The sequence below is a fragment of the Glossina fuscipes genome, unplaced genomic scaffold, assembly GCF_014805625.2.
Source record: "Glossina fuscipes isolate IAEA_lab_2018 unplaced genomic scaffold, Yale_Gfus_2 61541, whole genome shotgun sequence".
Lineage (NCBI taxonomy): Eukaryota > Metazoa > Arthropoda > Insecta > Diptera > Glossinidae > Glossina > Glossina fuscipes.
Window position 1 is genome coordinate 794,790 of NW_024003752.1, and position 19,184 is coordinate 813,973.

The 19,184-nt window shown below is 33.5% G+C and overlaps 1 protein-coding gene across 3 annotated transcripts; it reads left to right on the forward strand.

Annotated features, from left to right (window-relative positions):
• Positions 1-8,477: 8,477 nt before the first annotated feature.
• On the forward strand, positions 8,478-13,334 carry LOC119643713. 3 transcript variants are annotated; one of them, XR_005248390.1, is made up of 4 exons: positions 8,478-8,655; positions 11,580-11,687; positions 11,830-12,381; positions 12,453-13,334. XR_005248390.1 is itself a non-coding variant. In XM_038043140.1 (2 exons), the coding sequence occupies exon 1, from the start codon at positions 11,667-11,669 to the stop codon at positions 12,015-12,017; it is 351 nt and encodes a 116-aa protein (XP_037899068.1). In that variant the 5' UTR covers positions 10,842-11,666; the 3' UTR covers positions 12,018-12,381; positions 12,453-13,334. The 3 variants fall into 3 exon arrangements, 1 of the variants encoding a protein (XP_037899068.1); XR_005248389.1 differs by lacking the exon at positions 8,478-8,655 and having other exon boundaries at positions 10,842-11,687; XM_038043140.1 differs by lacking the exon at positions 8,478-8,655 and having other exon boundaries at positions 10,842-12,381.
• Positions 13,335-19,184: the final 5,850 nt, after the last annotated feature.

A 19,184-nucleotide genomic window follows, 5' to 3' on the forward strand; every position in this document is an offset into this window, starting at 1 on the left:
TCGCATATCTGCTTTCTATAAATGTGCATTTTTTTTGATTTTTGTATGGAAATTTTGGCCCCTGACGAGTTTGTCCGTGCGGAAATCTCTCGTCCAATAGATTCGAGGATGCTCATTGCCTTCGTGCTGTCTCTTTTTTTTGTAAAAATGTATACATCGTTCGCGTAGAGGTAATGTTCCACTCTTGGTACACAGCAAAGAATTTTGCTAATTTCGTTGAAGGCGATCTGGAAAACATGACAGAGAGAGGAGATCCTTGCGGAATGCCATTCATTAGCGGAAATGAATCAGAAAGAAGATTGTTGATTCTAACTTTGTACCGCCGATGCGACATGAATGTTTTGATGTAGGTGAAGAGTTTCTGTCCATCATTCCATGATTCAAACAACATGAAGACCAGCTCTGTCAAATGCTTTTTCGAAATCAATTCAGTGAATTGTTACGTGATTTCGTTCGGAAATTGCTTTGCTTGTGAAATAATCAATATGTAACAGAGCGTCGATGCACCCTTTACCCCGCTTGAAACCAACTTGTTACTTTGTTATCAGGTTCTTGGACTCAAGAAACCAAGACAATCTAGATGCCATAATCTTTTCCAATACCTTTGAGAGGCAAGATAAAAGAGAGATTGGGCGATAGTCTGATGCGATGGAGACATTTTTAGACTTTGGAATTGGAACAACTGCTGCCAATTTCCACATGTAGGGAGTGTGGTCAGTATAAAACTTTCTTCTACTTTCTTTTTACTTTAATTAGACAGAGCACTGATCATTTGCTATGAAATGCTATCTAGACCATGTGTCCTCCTCTTCGATTTGGAGAGACAACTTTCAAGATCTAAGATTTATAATTTTACATAATTTTATACAATTTTTCAGCAACTGCCAATAGCACTCGTAAGAAAAATTAGAGTTCTTTTATTTTCACTTGACAAGTTGCTGTCAGAGGAATATTCGTACCACACTTTTCCGAAATAATCAGAAAATCTCATCTGCGTCAGTTAAAGCTCCCTTGAGAGTGCAGGTGGCAGAAATATCTTTCGAATTTAAAGTCCCACTGAGTTTGTTGATTTTATTCCACACAAATTTCGTTGATATGTTTTTGTGAATTCTTTTCGCAAAAAGTTCAAATTCAGTGCCTTTAATTTCCGTAATTCCTTCCTGCGTAGACCATTGGACTCTTTATACAATAACATAATAATGATCATGACATCTTTTAAAGCTGTGCCATAAATCCATATTGTTTTTCCTCAATAACAAAAGCGTGTTGTTGCATCAAGAAACATCAGCTCATTTAAAATTTATCCGTTGATTGCGGAAAAGAGAGATAAACAACTGTGCGAATGGCCTTCACATAATAGCAGCGTTATGGTTGTAATTTCTTCGAAATGGCTTCGAATTCATATATGACTCGGCATGTTTGGAGTGATCATAATTTCAGAATTTCACGCACTTCTACATAACTTGGGCTGAGTGTTAAACATTGCTATTTATGCAGAACGGGGACAGCCTTCAGCATATGTAGGAAGACCAAAGTTAGCACAAGATGGTGCATTATTGCATCTTTTTGCAGTTTGACCCAAGCGTTGATAGTTCTTATTCCTCATGAGATTTGGGATGTAAAGTTTCACTTCCCATTTATACTAGCTACAAATACCCTCCTTGTTTTGCGTCGTCGTTTACTTTAGTGAATTCTTCAGTTTTACCTTGATTGCTCATTTCGCGAACTTTTTGTTGCTACTTTGATGATACTTTTTATCAATCGGAGTTTGGCAGCACCAGGAAGTCGAAATTTTTTCTTTTTTTTCTTTTTGGTGATTTATCGGGCAATAAGTGGAGTCTATTGGAGGTTTTTTCTGGCGGCTCCGGGGCTATAATGACTTCTTGTTGTCAGATTATTATATAGTAAATTAAAAAATAAAAAGCACTCACTTGAAAAAAGATTAGGAGCTACTAAATAATATAAATTTCAATTGTCAATTGTTTCCAAGTTTTGTTTATTTGTTCTTTTAATATTTTTTTTTTCTGTTTTTATTATAAATAAACAAACACACACACGGTATCCGCGACAGTTAACTTAGCAAAAAGGCTCAACAGACAAAAATTATCAATCAGCCACGAGACAAATACGAAAAGGAAAGTACGCATTATTCAGAACACAAATCGACTCGATACGAGGATCCAACATAACACCAACATTGGTTTAATGAAAGATACCCTCTCAAGCACAAGCTCAGATGTTTTTAATCCGGATGGAAAACAAAAAAATCGATTCAGAGATCTCCAATTCAGGAGGATGGGGTTAGTTCACGTGGATTGTTTTGAAAAACGTGTATTTCCACTAACGTTAACTAAAGGAATATTACAATCACATTTGGAATTCATTTGTCTAATAGATTGTCCGCCGGAGATCCGCCGGTCTGCAATGTCCACTGCTCTATGCCAGTAGAGTAGGTAAAACCATAATAACGGCCTATCGTTATGAAAAAATTTCTGTTCATAACTCTCTCTCTCTCTAAAAAACGCTGTTATGCGAGCGTGAATTATGAAAAGAGGAGAAGTCCGAAGTCTGTCTGTATGATTTGACAATATTTCAGTCCTTCTGATGTCTTTTGATGTAGAGACGGGATTTGGTTGTTGGGTAGCAAAATGTAGAGTCGGATCACATTATATAAACGAAACGAAATTATTTCTAAAATTAAGTGAAAAAATTAAAGTAAATAAAAAAAAATTTTTTAAAAACCAATAATAAGCAATACCAATAATGAACAAATAATAACGTATAAAATAATCAACAAAAACAAAAATGTGAAAAAAACCCTATGCTTAGTTTAGGTTGGGTTCAACGTGTTTGTCAGATTTTCTGCCGCAACCTCATTTCCGACCTGTATGAAATTACTCATACATATCAATTACTCAGCACTAGTACTATCTTACGTGGCAATTTATGTCTATCCTATTGCTATACTTCTATGACGCTGATTATGCCTTCATGTGGTTACGCATGATATTTACAGCTATTTTGCTTTTTCTTTCTTATTGCTATGCTTGTTCGTTTGCCTAACCCTCTGCGTATTCGGTTGTTGTTTTCAACATGCATTTGTACAATATAAGCCGAGGTACCAAATCGTATGATTTGGCGACCGTTAGCTATGTGAATTCAGTGTGTTTACTTAGGCAAGGGGTTTTTTTTTACATGCCAGTACGTTTTTATATATAGCTTGTATGTTACATGCGAATACTTTGAATACGTTTCATGCTTTTGAGTACATTTTCATATAATTCATATGGTTGTATGTGTTACATGCGAATACTTTGAGTATATGCTTGTATATGTTTCATGCGTTTGAGCGGGAGGCGCATGATCATGTTCAGTAAAAAGCCATGTAAACAGACGAACCGGACTGACTGCTTGGGGTCTACGGGTAAACATTTGTGCGAGCGGACTTGTTGTCAGTAAGGACGCAAAACGCTTCCTTACAAACCATAACACCGGTTATATGGACAAGGAAGAAAACACTTTAACATCGTCAGCGTCTGAATTTAACCACCGAGGGGAGGTCATTAACGTATAAATTATATAAAAGGGGCCCTAAGTCAGAGCCATTAAAAGAAACACGCGCGGGATATATGGAGGTTTGCTTTTTTGGTGTTGACAAACTTAATAAAACATTTAGCATTAGAAATAGTAAGTATTTTATCAGCTGAAGGTATCTGCAATAGTCTTGATGATTGAGGTAATTAAAGCTATGCGTAGCAGCAGAATAGGCGAAAGGGTCGTAAGCAGAACCACTTTTCATAAATTTTTTATAAAGTTTTTTTTTTTTTTTTTTTTTTTTTTTTTTTTTTTTTTTTTTTTTTTGTAATATTTAATATTCTTCTTAAACCATTGCGGGCACATACGTGTGCCATCTGTCATTGCAGTTGGAAGTACACTTGTTGTGATTTAAGTTACAATCAAATCATTCATTGAAAAACACAAATGGGGTTTCATAAAATATTTTCAAGATCAGTTTCATTTTCATTCGAAATGGAAATAACTTCCAGACTTTGGAATGGTATAAAGTTACGGAGTCTATTGTCATCTGTGAATGGTAACTTCCTAGTGTAGAATACAAACTCATTCCCGCTCTAGATTCATTTCCGTTTTCTATTGATGGCACAATTGATATTAATGTTGTAGACGTGATTATTTGATTGTCTTTAGAATAATTTAAGAGAATACTCAGCTTATTTAAGATGGTGATGACATTGGCGACCATCAAGCGTAAAGGTCTATCTGTAAAATTCCCTCTATATTTTATCATCGTTTTAAGTAATAAACAAAATAACATCTTACGCTTTTTGCCGTATACAACTTGTCATAAAGCTGATTCTATTTCCATTTTCAGCGAGGTATTTTAACGAATGGAAATCCTAATTATAGAAAAACAAATGAGGAAGGGTTATAAAATGTTTGAGTGTGTTAAAATGCAATACCGTGAAATAGTGGTACAACTTGAAGTACACTTTGTTTTCCTCTTCCTGGAAAGTTTTCTATGTATTTTTATGCATGTTCGTGTTTAGTTGTTATCAACACCATAAATGGTTTATGTTCCTCAAAGGGGTTTTTTTTCGATTATATGAAGGAAATTTGTTGTGAACGAGGGTTTTGTGTATGCAAAGATGCGCCTGTGGTGTTATCTGTTTTTACTATGTTCATACTTTCTTGAAAACAAGCCATTTTTCTTTTTTATTTGTTGTTCTAAGCTCGTTTTTAATTGTTTACAGTACGTTTGTAGTTAGGCGGGAAGAATACGTGGTGTTATTTCATGGACAGAAGGAGAGGAACTGTTACATATGCATCCGTAGCATAAAGTGAATACAGTGTTTCTTGTAAAGAGTAGAAAATTTTGGGCATGCGTTAGTGTTGGTGTTTGATTGAAGAGATGTGTTTTTTTTTACTATGGAGGTAGAAATTTTCAAAACATACTACTGGCCCGTACCAGCAACAGGCACGATTCCCCATCCATGGCCCCTCGAGTGGTGCGAAAACCATATATCTGACTTGGATACTTGGTCGGCACACCGTCGCCAATTTTCTGTGGTTCGATTTCATCGACTGTTTGATTCTAAGCAAACACTGTAGAATTTTAAATACAATAAATCGCGCGATGCCCACTGCAAAAGGTGCTTTTTCAATTCAAAACAAACACTCAATACCTACAGATAAATTAGCTGAGTGCGCATCCATTCATTTAGTTTTTTTACTGATACGCGCATTACACACATGGATGTTTGTATCACCTTCTATGCTATAGTTAAAAACCGCTTAGCAAGCATCCTGTAGTAAAATTTCTTTAACTTACAGGTTGCTTACTGCATAATATTTGTTAATATTTCCTTAACATGCATTTATTATAATTCTTTTGTTAAGTGTAATATATTTAAGCACTTATAAAAGTTACTAATTGGTCAAGCAATGCATTTTTTTCAAAATTCTTTTTTCCATTCTTTCAATTTTATTAGACACATTGACCCAACTGGTCAAAACCATAAATTTTATAACGCGATGTTTTGTTTAATTTGCATCATTACATTTTTTTTTTTATTATTGTTATAGCATATAAGAACTAACTTTATTGTAATAACGTGCAGAAGAAAATCACCAAATTTTACGTTTTGTCATTCCCGTATGACATTATTCTTCAAATGCCAGAATATCTTTTAATAAATCCTAATAATAGAACTTAGTATAAGTACAATAAAACAAATAAGAAGGAAAAAAAAAACAAGAAAAAGGAAAAAAAGCATGTACTCAACCAGCATAGAGCCACACTTACAACCGGTACAGGGCCAAATTGCAAATGAACCCCTAAGCCATTGCAAACATGCATAAGCCTGGCAACCGAAAATACTTAACAACAATTCATTTTCCAATCGAAACGACTTTTAAGGAAAAAAGCTAATTTAAATACGACATAGGTAAATCGCGCGTATTAAGCAATGTTGCTTTAATGGACTTTAAAGAGTCCGATAACGAGAATGAGTGGTAGACGTCATTTAGGTTTTTGCAAACGACTCTGAGCGGATTGAACAGCTCATAATTAAACTTACACTGACTAAGCTTAACCAAGATAAAGTGCCTGGAGAAGCGGTTAGGGACATTAAAGCTTATTTCACCAAGTAATGAAGGTGAGTCAATAGCACCATTACTTTGATTACAAAGGAAACACAACTACGTTTCTCAAGAGACGGTAAGGATAAGAGAAGCAAACTATTTTCATAGGGAGGAAGAGAGGCAATCGGATTTTAATCCAAATTTCTAAGGGCAAGCAGCAAGAATTGTTTTTGAACAGATTCAATTGAATCTATATAGCACCTATATGAAGGAGATCACACAACGGAGGCATACTCGAGTATGGGTCTAATCAAACACATGTACAGCCTTTTCGAAATGTAGGGATCATCAAGCTCTTTGGACCACCTTTTTATAAAACCAAGCGCGGACCTAGCTTTGCTTATCGAGAGCTCAATATGCAAGTTAAAACTTAACCTTTGGTCAAATAGAACGCGTAAATCTGTGATCGAATCGACGTCTTCCAACTTTTGCGAATCTATGAAATACTGAGTGATGAATGACTTTCTTATTGAGAAAGAAAGCTTCTTACATTTACTCAGATTTAGTTTCAGAAAATTCAAAGAGCACCATACAACAAAATTATCCAAGTCACTTTGAAGCTGATGTGATTGCGATTCAACAGGGAAGGAAGAAAACAGTTTCACATCATCAGCATAAATTAAGATCTGGCTGAAATTAACCACCGATGGAAGATCGTTAATGTATAAACTAAATAAACTGAGACTTAATGACTTCCTTGAGGTACGCCAGACATAACGAGGAATTCATCTGAGGTGATGAAGTTAAACAAAACCCTGAAGGATCTATTGTGCAGATAAGAGCTTATCCATTTCACTATATAGAAAGGGAAGCCAGAGGCTTGGAGTTTAAAGATAAGTAAGTTATGGTTAACCATATCAAACACTTTCCTTAAATCTGTATATAACATCTGTGCGAGAGCCACCAGAAAAAGCCTTGGAAACATGATAAGTAAACTCTAACAAGTTGGTGACTGTAGATCGCCCTTTCCGAAAGCCGTGCTGGTGCGGAGAAATATACGAATTAATGGCAAAGGCCAAATGCTGAGTCACAATTCGCTCGAACAACTTGGGCAAGACACTCAACTAGGCTATGCCACTTTAGTTCTCAACAAGTTGTCTACTTCCACTTTTGTGGATAGGAATAAGGAAGCTACTCTTCCAACACGAAGGGAAAACACCTAAATTCAAGGACAGGTTAAAAATCTTTGATATCACACCACATAACTCGACAGCGCAAGATTTAAGTACACATGATGGAATTCGATCAGGTCCAAGCGCGCAATTGTATTTTAGAGAACTCAACCCATTAAAAACCTCATCTTGCGAAATAACCAAGTTAGGAATTGAAACCGAGTTAGTTATAGGATATGGGTAGTTTGCTGATAAATCGAAATTAACAATCGAAAAGTTTCGTCGGATATACTCAGCAATCAGATTTGAAATTTCAAAATCATCCGAGGAATCAGAGCTATTAAAAGAAACATGAGAGGGATATGTGGAAATTTTTCTTTTTGAGTTAACAAATTTAAAAAAGTATTTGGGATTAGCGAACAGAAAGGATTTAATGAAATGAAGGTATCTACAATAATAATGGTGGTTGAAGGAGTTAAATCTATGCCTTGCCACGGAGTAAGCGAAATAGTCAAGAGCAGAGCCACTTTTCGAATATATTTTGAATAGCGTGTTTTGTCTGTTCTTGTAATATTGAGTTGTTCTATTATACCAGGGGAGACACCTGCTTCGAAGTTGGCACTGCTTGATCGGCGCGGGTACAGCAATAGCTAGATTTAATGTATTGTAGAACGATGACAATAATCTTTCAATACTTCCGGTTGAGAAATCAAGCCTTATGTGTGAAAGACGATGTTTTGGCAATACAATATTGATTTTATGAAAATCATAACATTTATTTAAAAAAGTTTGATTTGGCACATTAAGGCAGTTCAACGAACCATAATTCTTATGATGAAAGGAAATGCACATGGATGGATGATAAGCGTGCTCAGGTAAACTAAAAGGTGGGCAACGATTTACGTTAATCTCAGGAAAGTTAGCAAAGCAGAGTTCAAGCAGTCTACAATTACAAATAGGGATACGATTATATTGAACCAAATTGTGATCAAACAATTCATTAAGGAACACAACAGCCCTATCAGACGTTGAAGTAGGAATCAAGCAGCCAGAATCATCACTGTTACATCAAGTGACTTGAGGCAAGTTGAAGTCACCCAATGCAACGGCCAAATCGTTAAGTCTAGGCCGCTTGGCCACTTCACAAATGAGGGCAGCGTGTTTCTTGTAAATGGAGATATCAGAATTTTGGGGAATATAGGAGCAGGTTACAAATAGCTGTTTACTAGGCATTATCGCACGAATGGCGATAAATTCAACGTCAGGATGATCTTATTGTGGGTCTACTTTATTTTACCCAAGAAAAAAAACGAAATTACATTAACCTGTTGCTGGTGGGAGAGAATGGAAAATTTCATTATGCTTGGATTAAAGACATGCCAAGGTAGGTAAACTAATATATAAAACTAATTTTAAATAATAATAATAATAATATGTTTTCTAATGTTTATTTTTATGTGAGAGTAGATGTGTAATTATAGATTGCCCAAAACACAATAGACGAAACATTGTAGGGCAGTGCATATGTGTAACGTGTCCTTAATCTATTTTCACTGTGTGGATGCTTTCAAGAGACATAAGCAAGAAGCAGATTTAGAATATCCATCTACCGCTTCGTGCTGAAAATAAAAAATGAACACATGAAATCTATTAAATTAGTAACAGATTTAAACGATAAAACGCATTATGTTATACATTATCGGAACCTTCAACAATGTATTCGACATGGTGTTGTTCTAAAAAATATATGCAGAATCCTGACATTCAGTCAATCAGATTGGTTGAAAAAATACACCGATTTGAATAATTATCACAGAATGTTAGCTAAAAACTCTTTTGATCAGAATTTTTTCAAATTGTTAAATAATGTCGTCTACGGCAAGTCTATGAGAATACATTATGTAGATAAGAGAAAAGTTATTAAAATCTGTGATGGGTGAATAGAAGTAAAAAGTTGGGGGCGATAGCTCCTTTAGCTCGACCAAATTGGTTCTCACAAAATTTTAGAGCAAATGGTTTTGATTGAAATGAATAAAGTACGTGCTGAGTACAATTTACATTGGATTTACGGTCTTAGAATTACGTAAATGAAAAATGTACAATTTTCATTACGATTAAATGAAGCCTAAATATAAGGAAAATGTTAATCAAAATTATATGGACACTAGTTCATTTATTTATGAATAGTGCTGGCAATACTGTTAAAATTGGAATTAAAGAAATGAATACAACAAATTTGGCATAGGGATAACTCTCGGTATAGTGGCATTACGCTTGGTTTTCATCCTTAATATTGAATGTGTTGCATTTTGAGCGTTTTCATAACATCCGTGATATTAATTGGTTTCGATTTTTGAAGGTCTTTGAAGTTTTTTTAACAGCTGTTAGAAATACCTTTTTGCTACCGAATGTTCTTCTTCTTGTTCTCCCCCTTCATGACACCAAATCAAGTGAATTGTTCAAATAAGAAATCTCTACTGGATACCGTCTTCTGCGATATAAAAATATTTAAAATACCAAAGATTGCAATTAATGATTATGTACGAATAAGCAAATATAAACACCACTTTCAAAAGGGGTAGACAACCAATGGGACTACATAGATAAACAATAAAAGGTTGATACCTTTCCTTACCTAGACATTCTTAGATAATTTATTCACTCATCGGACATTAAAGTATCAGTAACACTAACCTTAAACGGGGACGCCTCGTTACTTATTGCAAACTATTGTTGGAGGTCTAATAAATTTCGATACATGTCATTCAATTCCAAACGATGATCTACAAAACAACTTATTTCATATTTGTAATCATGAACTTACGATTTCTATTGATTCATATGAGTCCTCTGATATAGCCGACTTGGAAGTAAATAACATGAGCCGACTTGGAAGTAATGTGAATGAGAAAGTGACTCTCAATATTCAAGCAAATTATAAACACACATAAAGTGTACAATAGACCCAATTTATTTCGATAAGAAGCGTTCGATTGGACCATTATTAAGTTTTAGTAAGAGAAAATCACAACAAGATATAGAAAAATATTCAGCTAAAACAACCGATATAATAAAAATTAACACTTTAATGATTGAAAGTAACATTATAGGTGGATTTTATATAAGCAATGTAGCAGCACATACTCTTCAGTTCTTACTTACTGTTTGTCAAAGTTGTGAAACTGTACAGATACCAACTTATGTAATATATTTGCCTATAAATAAAAGAACGATAATTTCTATAGTTATGAAAGTTGTCGATCGATCCGGTAATATAAAAAAATTTCGGAGACAAAATTTCAATAAGATTGCATTTAGAACCTCACAATAAGGATGATAATATTCAACAAAGACGTATTCTATGATTGAACAGAATACACAACGACCAAATTATCATCATCATCGTACAGTGAGAACAATAAGAACAATAAAAAAATATTTAGACGAATAAAACCACAAAAAGCTACTAATACCCTAATTAGAATTAATCCGGAATTTTTAATTAGCTTGGTGTGTCAATTAAAAAAAAAAATTAGTACTATAATTAATATATTACAAAACCCACCATTTGCGTTTAATTATAAAAAAAGAATATCACAGTAATACATCACATTTAGAAACATTTAAAAATAATTATGAAATTCGTATATCAATTTAAAAGCAAGATTTGGATGTCTTACCAAGCGAAAGCTATCTATATGTTGAAGGAACTGCAATGCAATGGTACAATCTTTATTCATGTAAAACTACTAAATAATTGTATGGCACATCTATTTGATGAAATCGATATGGGCTTTTGAATTATAGAATTTTATCATACACGTCGTATTTGTGTATCACTGAAGATACTGCTTGGATTTGCTGAAGATTTTAATAAAATAATATTTAATTCCAAACATGAATTGATTTTGCTACGGTCGAAAAATGATAAACAAATTCTTACAACTACTTTAGCAAGTGAAGAAATTAAATTAAGAATATGAATTTTACATGGAGGATGTCATATGTTAAACTTGCTGATGCTTACAAATTGGAAGTGTTTAAAAAATCAATACTCACCAACCGTTAAATATGTGCCTCAGAACTTGGGATAAGTATTATTAACCTACACTTCCATAGAGCGCAGCTGGTTTATGGAATTTCGGAACGTCGAAAACAAATTTGCTCATTGTAATTTAACAAAAATAAAACTACATCTATTTTTATATATCTTTTGATCATTATATCTTTAAAGACAGCGCATGTTTGTAAAACAGGTTATTATAATAAAAATCAATATATATTTTTTTCTTCTTGTACTGAAAATAGTAATCTTACACCGATCACTATTAGTACTCCTCAGCTCGAACTCAAAAACTTTTAACTCAACCTAGCGATGATCTTCTGAAAAGTAATATGACATTTGTTATGATGCAAGTAAGTGCAGCATTCGAAACTAAAGATAATGATCATCTATTAAAAAATGAAGGTAATGCTACAACGTTAACAATTATTACAACTTTTTCATCACCTACTGAAACTCCAACACCACAACAACAACAACAACAACAAACAACAGAAGACACACCATTAAAATATTTTTCAATGGATGATGCTATAGAGGCATTTCGTAAACCGTTAATCAATTCCGAAATGGATATAGGTGGCATAGTAGAAGCTGAGAAACCATTTTACAGACATTTTAATCTCAAATATGTAAACGCTAATATAAATGTAAATGCTAATAATAATTCGTTGTGCTTATGAAAGTATCTATGAAAAGACAACTAAAAATAATTTGCATCGAATATCGCGAATTTTAACACGAGAGAATATTAAGTAATGGTGAAATTGAGAAGCGTCACTCACCAGACGTATCGCGAAAGTTACAGGACGTTCAAATACTTGATCTAAAAGACTATATGCAAAAGTACAAAATGAATATTTTCTAAGGATGTAATAATTCGTTTTCAAGAAAACTTAAAAAAAGGATAAATCAATATGAAAATCGGCTCAACGCTACACGTGATTTTAATTTTCATCAATATTCGTAATGCACAACCTCTTTACGCTGTTTCTTATTCTAATCGACTTTATGATAACAGAATTGCCAAATTCCACGGCGATACAAGTAAATATTTAAATTTTCAAAGAAAACTTTCAAACGATACAATGCGTACAATGATATATTTCTCATTTCAGTTGCGAACGCAATCTTCGACAGATAAAATTTCAACAACAACTGCGATGCCATCGCCAACAACAACAAGAATCTTAAAAATATATAATAGACGAGCAAGAAATGGTGATTATAAACTATTTGCAATAAATGATGTAATTGAAGCTTTTAAAAAGGATTTAATAGAAAAGAAACAAACATTGGAGGTATTATTCAAAGTGCAATGGTATTCCACCACTTCAATTTAAAATAAGAAAATTGTGAAATTACACTTTATTATAGTAATTACGTGTATCGTAAATTTAATATCTATTGTTTTGAACTTAATGATTCACCTTCACACCTTGTGGTGGTGTTGATGGTGGGGGAAATAAAAGAGAAAATCGATATGAAGTGAGTCCACTTGTCGATCGATCCAAAAATGACACATATGCTAGGACTATCGGTATCAAAGGTTGTTTACAAACATTGCATATGAGTATGCAATAAGACACACCACAGGAAATATGATAACAAAAAAATATACAGATTTTTAAAGACTTTTTCCACTATTGTGTCGGATGAAGATAGAAAGAAACTCATCAGTATTCAATCACATCTGGAATATGTAAACAATTTCAAGATAATTAAAAACAAGTACTGTGAACATTATGAGGGCTGCGCTGGGACAGATGAGAATGCTGCATGTGGACCAGACACATGGCATTGTACATACTGTTATGAAACTCTTTTCTGGTTCGTAACGCTAGGTCATGATTTTTCTAAGAGAAATACACTTGCACGTTTTTATTACAAGGCTCTTTTATTTACGATCAATTTCTTTAGGGGTAGGGTTATTTACATTTTACTCTTTTACTCGTCAAAGTGGCGAGTAGGCAAGAGTCTCGACTATCAACTCAATGGTCGTGGGTTCAAACCTCAAGTTCGGTAGAGTTTTTAATAAAGCCGAAAGCCTTAGATGCTTTAAGAATTTAGTCTTAGAATTTATTCTCTGGCTAAATTTGTAACAATAATAATAATAATAGATTTTACTTTGGCGATACTCTCGACTTTTCAGCTCTAATACTCTTTTTCGTTTCTAATGTTCTTGTCCGACTGAATCTGCCTTGCGCAAGTAGTCTATTTATATACATTTTTACAAGCATATTACTGTTACTTCAGTTCATGGCTTCATTTTTAATCCGCTACCCGTTTTTCTCGGGCGGCAGCTGCATGACGCCCGGCGAGTGTGCACTTGGGTTTTCCCTCTCTAGGAAATTTATTATTTGGGAAAATCAATTAATTGGAATGAACTAGATTTGGGATTTCCGTAATAATGCTATAAGAGAAACACAATGAAGAAAAAGAAGCAAACAAAATTATACAATTTTATTATAATATAATATGTAATATACATGAATGTAAACATCGTACTTTTAAAATAATTTTAAAAAAATCCCTCTCATCGTTAAAAAAAAGGATATAAAAACAATGTTTGATTATTTACAGAACATTACCTTGTAACAATGTGTCAAGATAAATTAATTATTATTGATGTATTAGGTTTCTAAAGTGCAAGCAAATTTCGACTATGACTCGCAAATCAAAAATATGATATTTCAACCACCATTCCAATATTCAAAATTAATGTTGAAATATAGGACTACAAACAATTGGTTGTATAATCATTTTCTTGGATTACGATGGGATTATGGTAACTCAACGTTAAGAGATGTTGGATAATATTTAAAAATGTCTATAAGAAAGACGCAAAATCCAACTGGATATGTTAAAGGAGTTGAGAAATTGAAATGAATGAAGACGCTAATTGGAGAAGAAACACTGTACACTTAATTTAGGTGATTTTAGATAATTTAAATAAAACCTATAAAATACAAATTTTATGTAATTACCAACGACCAGAACATTATTATTGTTGTTGTTGCCATCGTTGTAAATACAGATGTGCTGCGAAAAATGTTATTTTGTTAAGAAATTTTGTTAAGTTTAATTTGAATAAACAGAATATTGAGAATGTTCGAAAAACGAAGTCCGAAACCCGTTTTAACTTAAAAATAGAGAATATAATAATGTTAAGATATTAGCAGTTGTTTGTACAAATTCATTCGTGATAAGAAAACGAGAAAATAGCTTATCCAATGCATACAATGCTTCATCAAGAGATTTGGAAAACCTATTGAAAGCATAGGATTGTTTTATTGACGAGGATCGTAGGCCATTCTTTTTTAAAAATGATCGATGAATTAAGGATATATAAAAATTTATCCACTTCATAGATAAATTGTGTAAAAACTAAAAATACCTCTGCATGCAAATTATTTTACGAGCGATATAAATTAGCGCAGAAACGTTTTAATTTTTATAACCGCATTTTTTGACCGCAAAAAGGCACCGACATATCCTCACAAATTATATTGTAAAAAAAAAAGAGTATAAATGCCGGGTCAAAAGAAATCTAGTCACATTACAAATTTCAAAAATGAACTAAAAAATATATACAAAAATTAATTTCAATAAACAAAATAGCACGTTTTCCGTGGGTTTTACGGAAACTTGTCCCCTAAAACAAATAAAAGTGAGGGAGCGAGAGTTGCAGAGAGAGCTCTTCGTTATTTTCACTGGAAGGAAGAACCGAACTTCCAAGGGATGCTGCAGTACTGCCTGCGGACACAGATCGCAATATATTTAGAACACATTACAGAACAGGAACTAATGAAAGAGTGGGACATGTTTGCAGACTTTCATTTCCCGCTGGTAACGCAAGCAAACTTTATTCGGGATTAGATATTACAATTAACTTATTACAGTTAATTTATTCCAATTAACTTAAATTAACTAATAATTATTCTAAGAAAAAATATTGAATAGCGTAATCTTTTAAACAAATTAATTTACCGCAAGAAAACAATAATCCTATTAATATGCCCGTGCCAAACAAAAATTTTGATCGGAAAACATACATGAAATCAAAATACAATTTGTTTTAAAATAAATATTTTCTAAAGGTCAGCGTCGCTGTAACAGGTTGTTTTACATCTTTAATATCTTTAGTTTGTTTTTCATTTTTATCGATTTTATTATTTATTTATTATTTTTATTTTTTTTAGCGCGTAAACCAATGAATTCCTTCCTTATATTTCCATTACATTCATCTTTCATCATTTCTAAAATTTTCTTATTCAACAATGGAAAGTTGAAAAGATTCTATTTGGAACAGGCAGACATGTCAAAATGATAGTTGATATCCTCTCGCGAAGAAAATGGTTTGCAACACCGCCGCAACAATACAATTAACTTCCTATGCTGTAGGGTATGTTCAGCTAATAAAGTGGTTTGCAACACCACCGCAACATACAATTAACTTCTTAAGTGATGGTTTTTTTAATTCATTTGTAAGCGACATCTATTTTTGTCTAAAACAAATGATGTACGACTGAAAGAGAAGGCAAAGAAACTTTGTCAAGATATTATTATTACTATTATTAATTTAGCCATGCTTGGACTAAAATCTTATTATTATTATTATAAATTTAGCCAGAGAATAAATTCTAAGACTAAAATCTTAAAGCACTAGCATCTAAAGGCTTTCGGCTACTGAGTTGCTGGTTGATACTCTTGCCTACTTCGCCACTCAGGCGGATTTTGACCAGATAAAAAGAAACACAACTAAAGGAAAATTTGCGCTGGTAAGCGAAGTAAACTTCATTAGATATTAAATATTACAATTAACTTAAAATAATTAAGAATAATAATTAGGAATTACTTTAAAAAATATTAAATATAGTAATCTTTAAAAAAAAAAAATTAACCACAAGAAAACAATAATACTGTCAATATGCACTTGTTTAACGTAAACAGCGGAAGAAAAAAGCGAAAGTGTTCTTTATTACTAAAAAGGCAAAGTGCCGGTATAAATACGTATATTCATCCTAGATGTATAATACACATATGTTCAATTCAGCCAAAAGATTGCACAAATCAATATCGAGGATAACAAACTTTCTGTGTTGTAGGGTATATACTGTTTATAAAAAGGATACGTAGTTATTTCAAAGATGCATAGAGGAGCACGTCGAGATTAAAGGGTTAGTGGGAGAATCATACGTATCCTTCAAAGGGTTCGTCGCTGAACTTCAGGAAGACGTCACATTACAACCTCAATCGGTACAGAAACCCCTTCCAGCAAAGATTGACCATGACGATGGCGTCAAATTGGAGATAATAACAATACCGGAATCCGCGTTTTCAAAAAGTACAATATCTATGATCGTGAGTTTCTGCACAAGCTAAAAACTTGATCAAACATCTTAACATGACCAATAGCTTCCACAATGTTGTATGGCATTTACTAGATAGCAGGTGCGATAACGAGCGGTAAATTGGACCAGTCTTCATGAAAAATTTCTGAAATATTGGAATTCGCAACCCCAATAACGCGGCAGCTATAAACGGACGTGAGACACATCGAACAAGTATCTAAGAAATATTAAGAGCCTTGACATAGTCCTGCCAGTGTTAGTCATGCCATTCATAATATAACAGAAACTCTACACTGAGAGGAGCATAGAATAGCACAAATATCTCGGTTCACTAACTGAGGCATCAATCTTCAATAAATTTACAGCGTTAATACATGAACGATTCATCACCCTGCAAGGAATCACATCATATGCATCAATGTGTTTAAGTATTACAGGCCAACACCAACTAACGTGGAGAAATGATTCGTCGAGCACGGCTGTACTTTAACTGTTTGATTTACAAGCAAATGGCTAGCAAATGTTCATCGAAATCACGGTACAAAAAATTTGCAAAGGTACAGCATATATAACTACATGTGGAGCCGACACAAGACGAGTCGAAAGAACAACCACAACCTAAGTTTCGTCATACAGCATTGTAACGACTATGCCCCATTATATTCATATGTATCCTCTTGTCTCTAAGACTGTTATCTACAGAAAGTAGAAGACAACCTTACAGTGCCACGTGAAGTGAAAAGGTATGAGTTATGCGTGATGGCACGTATGGAGCTCGGCTAGCTGGTTTGTGAGATATGAGAAGGGGTTCTATGTTTTTGTTCACGTGCAATGACAATGCACATACTTGCTCTTTATCAAATACGCGGACAGACGAAACCCTAACGTACCGAACGGGGATTCTGACCTTAGAGCCTTTCATCACCCGATCTGCCTGTCGGTCTCCCTTTGGCCCAAGAAAGTTATTGGGAGACCCCGAAGTTGGGGTCAAAGACCGCTCCAAACCTACCTACCTCTTATAAAATAAAAAAACTCTTTCTTTATTTCATTTTCTTTTGTAGATTTTATCTAATATTTAATATAATAATAATGCATATGATAGTAATGATAATAAATCGGCTAGAGAAGAGAAATTGAATTTTAAGTTAAAATGTCAATTTATGTAACTGTTAATATCTTATGCTATGTAATTTTGAATACGCATACAAGGTGTGTACGCGTATATGTTTGTATATATGTAAGTTTTTATATATAATAAAAGTACACCGCCATATATATGAATCGCTTATCCATTTAATTGCGTGATTATTCATAAATTTATTTATTATTGGGGCCACAATTTACACTTTTTCTGTATTTAACTATTTTCAAATATGGCGTAAAATACCTATGAGCACTAACTTATAACTGTTTTTAGTTAAAAATTCAAAAGTTTTAGACGCACCCAAATATAAGCTTCCATAAGCATCCACTTGTAATAAACCATTAGGATAACGCATCGGAACTACACGTTTTTAAACACTTCAAAAGACATCTGTTCATATGGAGGTGATGTAAGTTAACTAATCAAATTTGCTAAATTTCTCTTAAAACTTATTTCCATTTATTTCCTCATTTCCAAACAAGAAAAATTTTGCTCCATTCACAAAAATTACAAAGACGAACTGCCTCGCAATAAAACATTCTACTTTTCTTTAATTTATTTCAAAATTTTTTCATGGATTATTTTTGGAGAATTTTCAATCAATCAAACTTGCGAAACTTTGTTTTTTTCCACCTTTGGAAATCTTTTCACCATGATTGGCCTTTTTCTTTTTTTGCGTTCTCTAATGCTTGATTGCATTCTTTTTTTTAAAGAAAAAGGGATATGAAACAAGATTGCTAAGCTAAAACCTCATGTCACAACGCTTAATTCAGTTCAATTATGCTTTGTGGGCAAAGAGCTTTAATGGAATATTTGCACCATTTAGAGTTCTGTTCGGCCAAGGATCGCAAAGGACTTTTATAAGTGAACGAGAAACTCAGCTATTGAAAATACCAAAAGAGGCATTGAATCCGAACCTCAACAAAGCAGGAGAGAATAAAAACGTGAGCAAAAGTGCACAAAGTAAGTAGTGCTAGAAAATATTAAAGAGAACGCTATTTACTTTACCTCGCTTTGGAAGTGAGGCAATAGGCAGCAATAAGTTGATAAAGGCAGTTATTAAGAAGGACTTATGTGACCGTGGATATTATATTTGTAGCAATATTAACATATTGCTAAGCGCGGGTACATATGGATGATTGCTTGAGCAAGATATAATCTAGACAGGATCAAGTGTTGCCTAGAAAACGAAACTTGGGTGAATTCTATTAGGATCTACACTTAGCAGAAACACGTCAAACGAAGTGGCATATCCATTAGTTAATATTGACAGCTAGACAACGATTTAAGAAAGTTTTGAAAACAAGAAGGCATATGTTTGCAGAAAATCTTAACGGATGAACAATTTATAC

Excerpts from the sequence above, each read along its gene's own strand:
- LOC119643713 (XM_038043140.1), top strand. The coding sequence starts at position 11,667 with ATGACATTTGTTATGATGCAAGTAAGTGCAGCATTCGAAACTAAAGAT.